Source organism: Melampsora larici-populina, assembly GCF_000204055.1.
Source record: "Melampsora larici-populina 98AG31 unplaced genomic scaffold MELLAscaffold_21, whole genome shotgun sequence".
NCBI lineage: Eukaryota > Fungi > Basidiomycota > Pucciniomycetes > Pucciniales > Melampsoraceae > Melampsora > Melampsora laricis-populina.
The window spans coordinates 386,879-392,924 of record NW_006768785.1 but is presented as its reverse complement, the minus strand read 5'-3'; the positions used below and the strand labels follow the sequence as shown (position 1 = coordinate 392,924).

At 39.4% G+C, this 6,046-nt stretch overlaps 1 protein-coding gene across 1 annotated transcript; it reads right to left on the bottom strand.

Annotated features, from left to right (window-relative positions):
- Positions 1-669: 669 nt before the first annotated feature.
- On the bottom strand, positions 670-3,196 carry MELLADRAFT_36361 (uncharacterized protein; the record flags this gene model as incomplete). The annotated part of the gene is made up of 10 exons (XM_007410567.1): positions 670-813; positions 912-1,171; positions 1,760-1,846; positions 1,902-2,043; positions 2,121-2,163; positions 2,241-2,349; positions 2,392-2,563; positions 2,698-2,750; positions 2,820-2,917; positions 3,108-3,196. 10 exons carry the CDS (start codon positions 3,194-3,196, stop codon positions 670-672), a joined length of 1,197 nt encoding a protein of 398 aa, XP_007410629.1.
- Positions 3,197-6,046: the final 2,850 nt, after the last annotated feature.

Below are 6,046 nucleotides of genomic sequence, written 5' to 3'. Positions count from 1 at the left end.
TATTTTGAAAGAAGTCAAATTCATCATCATTGGTCTTGATGAGATTTAGGAATCCAATTTGGTTTGTTAAGAATTCCATATTGGTAGTGGAAAACTTGACTTATTGTTCTTGAAAATCATCTTCTTACCAATCCATTGTCAACAAGAAATAAATATGTAAGATCTTATCTAATCTAAGCTCAAATATAATGTATATATTGTATCGGTCAATCTAACTTATATATGCAGTAGAAAGTCACTGAGAGTGGTGATGAATGTGTTGAGCTTTTGTCATTTTGAAATTGCTCAGTGATCTTGTTGTTTACATGGACCGTCTTTAATTCCTGTTGAATCATTAGAAAATTCCTGTGATGTGCTAGTTTGAAATCGATAGAAAAGTTTGAATAGCTAAATATCACCAATGAAAGTTTTACTCTTGTCATTTGATCACTCGAAACCTGTCATATATCGATCTCGAAAGTTTGTATGACCGAGCATTCCCTTGAAAGTTTGACTCTGTGGTTTGACAGATAAAGGATCGGATACCTTCTGCATAGTGATCAACTATCAATAAAGAAAAAGTAAAAATGAAAGATAAACATCAGTCATGAACCAAAGAAACCTTTGATCGTGATGATTGAAATTCAAAGAAACGTAGTTCTGTCTGGCTAGAACTACGCTTCGTCTGTCTTAAATCCTAAAATTAATCAATTCACTCACTCGTCTTTGCCATTTTCCAAAATCTTGACACGAGTTTGCCACTAATTCCATTCCATGGATTTGTGGTACGTCACATGCTTTATAATCCTCAGTGACAGTTGGTAGCCAATATACCTTTAAAACATCAACAACAAAGCATTCAATAGTACCATACAGATTGAGGATTATCAGACTATAGCAGAGAGGTTTGATCAGAGTGGATGGTTACATACTAATCTTCCATTTGGTTTTAGCATTCGTAATGAGAATTCAAGTAAACCTTCCAAGACTTCACTCATCTCCCAAGGTCGTGAAGGTGGAATATAATCTGATTTCCTATCATCGATTTCACCCACAACAAAAAAACTTTGGGTATGATCTATCGGAGACGAGAAATGGAATGAACTCAACTCGTGTGACCATGTTCCATCTGGAAGCATATATGGCTCATCCCTTAGCTTTGAGTTATCTTTTCTTCCAAGTCGTTTGGCACCTGCTCTCACGCCATATCTAGCGTTGGAAAATGAAGACGGGTGATCAACAAAATATACATCATCACATGACAAATCGATGCATTACTCACGGCGCTGTTAGACGGTCATGACGATTCATAGTAGAATACATATCAAGTTGATTGTGGACTTTGGTCAGAATCTCAAACACTTTCACCAAATGATGAAACCCAGCAGATGATATTCTAAAACAAAATGCTCACGATCGCAAAGAATTGCATCGAAAAAGCCATCTGTGCGCCATGGATGTTGCTTTGGTATTGCGAATGTTTACAGTGAAAGAGAATTCAAACCTCAGCTTTGCTTTGCTTTGCTTTGCTATAAAAAACAACGTATACCGAGTGAGATTATATGACTCACCGTCATATCAAAGATCGCCTTTGAGGCATATAAATTAACCCGAACCCAAATTCAAAAGTCAGTCAATTGCGGCTGCCACATGGTTAGTAGACCACATAGAGCTATTTGGGTTTTGAGCGCGTTGATGAAGATGCTATTTTAGTGGAATGAGCTCACAAAGTCTAAGAGTTTATCAGTAACACCGTATTGGGCTGCACTATCACGGATACACCGCTCTATAGATACGAACAAACCAGATAACAGTAAAAAAACGCAAAAAAAAATCGTCAAGTCAAAGCTTATATCCACTTGTAATCCTAGACATGATCCACATGGTTTATATTGTATCGAATATTTCTCATCATTCATTACCTTTTCCTCTGATAGGTCTCCCATCAATATCGCTTCCAAAGACGAATGCTCCAAACCACGCTGCGGCGTATAACATTGATCCCGTACCAGTGAAGGGGTCAGTCACAAAACTGGAGTCACGCACAAGTCCTTGATTGGCCATCTAGAAAAGTAGGTAAATTGATGAAATCTGTCAGATTTGGTTTAAGCAAGATGAGACAAAGAGGATGAGAATGGTACCAATAATGATAAACCTGCTTCCATGGATGTATTACCGATATATCTACCAAAAAGCAAACAAGAATTCAGTTAGTTTTAAAAGAGTTTAGAAAAATCTCAACATTTAGCCATCATACTCACGCTCGTTTTTTAAGATCAAATCGATCTACTAAACTTCTTTGACCATCACACAACTTTTCTCCAAGCCATACCCTTCGAAGTTGAATGTTAGTCATTCGTCCTAACCGATCTGCTGGTGTACACTTTTCATCTCCTTCTACTTGGTCTGCACTATGATGTTCTTCACTGATCATGATTTCGACGTCAGGTTGATTGAGTTGAATGGGTCCTTTAAAGTCCATGTACGATAATGACTCGATGATCTCGCTCTTTCGGGCCTGTGTAAGCGTAGACTTGAAGCTTGTGACAGTGATTTTGAATGAGGCACTTTCTACATAGCCATCCTGTCATTTCGTAACTCGAAAGTAGTCAGTTATCTTGTCAAAACTTGTCCTAAGCTACACCAAGACCCACTAAGCCACATGGGGCCGGAAGTAGTGTAGAACTCCGCGTACAGAGAAAGCTATAGTATGCTCACCCAGAACGAATGATTGGCCTTGTTCATATTATGCAGGTCATCGTACGAGGCGGCTGATATCATTCATAAAAGCTTTTCAATGGATCTTATCCCCATGTTGGTGAAGGAGAGGGTGGGCATACCATCAGCCCAATGTTTAAGGACGTGTTTTACCAAAATTGCCCTCGATCCCAAATCACGAGCTTTTTGATCGTTAGTCATCGTTACGACCATATATGGCCTCTGTAAGGATGATCGAGGTATATGCCGGGATATGTGGTACATCGCCAGATGTTTTGAGTCGATTTTGCATTGAAGTCATTTGATGAAAGAAGAAGACGAAGCAGGTTGAGGTAAGTGACATAACCCTCCATTCTGGAAAAGATAAAATCACATATATTATTATGAGCTTCCGTACAAATATGTCACACTCCGATTCCTCATATTCTAATCCAAGATCCAATAATTGATTCAAAGAGTCCAATTCAGGCATTCGAAATTCCTCATGAGCTATCGTCATGTTTTTTATCATCGTCGTCGTTTAACACGTGCGTGGAGAAAATTTTGATTGATGATAAGTAATCAGGCTAGTTCAGAAACAGATTCGAAGATGAGATTTTATGATCATCGTCATGGGACGGAATTTATCGTCTTTAACCACATTAATATGCACGTGTATCCAGTGAGCCATAAGAGCAGAAATCGCTCCGATGATGGAGGTCAAGGCGCTATGACAATCATTTAATTACTCGGAAGCAGAGAGCATTCAAGAAAATATAATAAGATTCACCTTGAGCAAAGATGAGTATATATTTTGGTTTGCACATTCTGGTATGATAGCTTCAGACTGCGATGAAGGAATTAAATATCCTTGGTTGACTGGTTATCACGAAGACGCGTTCAGGTTCCGGAGCGTATCAAAAATAATTTGATGGCAGGTTGTCGGGATTTTTCAGAGTCAAGTTGTTGAGGTCATGCAAAATTTCATGCGTGATCCGGATTCCGATGGAGACCCGATGTAGGTCCGGAACCTCATGGCCCTTGTGGCGCGCCGCAGTGCAGCTCAGAGACATGCGCGTTTACAAATAAGGAGCGCGCATCCGGGGCGCTTTTCAGGATCGCACGACCTTTGTTGACCAGCAAATCACATGGAATTAGTCCTTGGTTGGAAAAAAGAATGATAGATTACCCCAAGCTTGTGACGGTAATCTATGGGCAATTTTGTTAACTTTTCTGGCAAACTAATACATGAGCCATCTCAAACAAGTTTTAAAATGGTTTTTTCATCAACATGACCAAGTCTGCGGTGCCATAACATAACATCACCCAGAACAACAGCAGCTTCAACAGAATTTGAAATGTCATGTAAAATCCACTTCCTACCTGACTTATGCGCTGCTATCAACACCCTAGATTTATTCCTCCAGAGCTCAATACCATCTTTTGAATTATAAAAACTAATTCCATCTTCCTCCAATTGGATACCTGATAGTAGACAATGGCACAAATTCTCACAGAAATAAACATGTTCAACATCCAAAAACTTTGACAAGTTTGTTATAGTTCAAATCCTAACGCTACCAACACCAGTTATAAAAGAAGATGCAGAATTTTTGGCCATCCTAACTAGTGGTAAAGGGGAAATGGAGCGTAAAGATGTAAAGTATTTCCAATTGTTAAACACATCGTGAGTTGCGCCGGTATTGAAGATAACGGTAGATCAGGGGGTGACATCGGTGTCCAATTGAGAAACAACAACTTGACAAATGTCCACACACCCTGTGAAATCAATGTTGGCAAACTTGGGGTTGATAGTCATCAGAATGAGCTACAAATAAGACTTGAGCTCAAAGCAAGAGGACTCAAGTTTGTTTGTGATTGTTATATCAATCAATTGAACAAAATTCCTGCCCAGTTTTTGAAAAAACTCAGTCGCTTTTTGAAGAAACTCAAGGTTTTTTTCTCCAAAGTCATCAATTACATGAAGGGCTGTAAATCAGAAAACCCAAACTTCCAGTTTGGCAACATTACCCTTCAAACAAAACAAAACGTGAAATGGCTAGGGTTGCGGTTAGATCACAAACTCAACTTCAACAGTCACATTCAACACATCAAGAAGAAATGTGTTTACACATTACAACAGTTTATTTAAATAAATGGATGCTACTCGCGCTTAGAAACAAAAGACATCAAAGAATTAATTAAAAAGGTACTCATCCCTAGAGTCCTCTGTGGTAGTATAGCATATTCCATTGTTTTATAGAGTTTTACAAAGTTTGCAAAACGGGCCCTAAGAGTTATACTACACAAAGTTGATTCTGGAACTTTTCCACAAAATTTCCAGAACATTTTTCAGACAGCCAGAATGCTTCTGCACCCTGGGCAAAAGGGCATTCAAACATGTACTGTTTTTCACAAGTCCAGGAGTCCAGAACACAGTCAAATCTGTGTTCTGGGGCAGTTCTGGAAAATTTGTGGAAAAGTTCCAGAATCAACTTTGTGTAGGACAAGTTACAGACAGTACAAGCATCATTTGAACACACTTGATTGAGAGCAACATGCTGGTGCAAAACCGGTAGTACCTCTGATATATACAATATTTTGAGAAATGAGGAATGGAAAGATACACAGATCAGCCTAGGTAAGTGTCAGTCAGTGTGACTTAAGAGGTTGTCAAATGCTCAGACAGATGCACATGTCAAGTCTTGATTGAGATGTGTGATACTTTTCTAATTGCATTTGCACTGCCAACAAAGATGCCTTGGATCGGAAAATCTGAGGTATCCTTGGATGGCAGTGGACTCAGATGTGGTGTCCAAGTGATTGATCTGAGGCAATCTCTGTGGCCAAAGTATGCCTTGGATTGATTCCTCAGACACACAGTCCAAGGGAAGGTAGATCCGACAATACCTTGGATTTTCTAATCTGAGGTATCTTTGCTGGCAGTGTTGAATCAAATGTGCACCTGTCACTTGTGCAAGTGAAGCGGCTCCTGGATTGCACAACCCTTTGAATGTTCTGGCCTTTGCCTGGTTTTAGTGTTTTTTTCAAACTTTACAATTGCATTGCTCTGTGAGTTTTGAATCAAACTGTAGGTAGGCTACACAGATATGTGTAGATTACATGGGCACACAGCACTGTTTTTTGGTCCCAAGGATATCTGTTTGCAGGATACACAGATATGGAGCATTGAAAAAGCCCCCAGCCAAACTTTTGTGGCTCATATGCCAAAGTTGTGGTATACTCTGCAAACATCATTCAACTTCCCCAAGTGGGAAGGCCAAAATGATCAGGATTATAATTTATCATGAAAGGATCTATCCCTGCAAACCTGAGCCATAAAACCCACACTACATATGTGCAGCAGGCT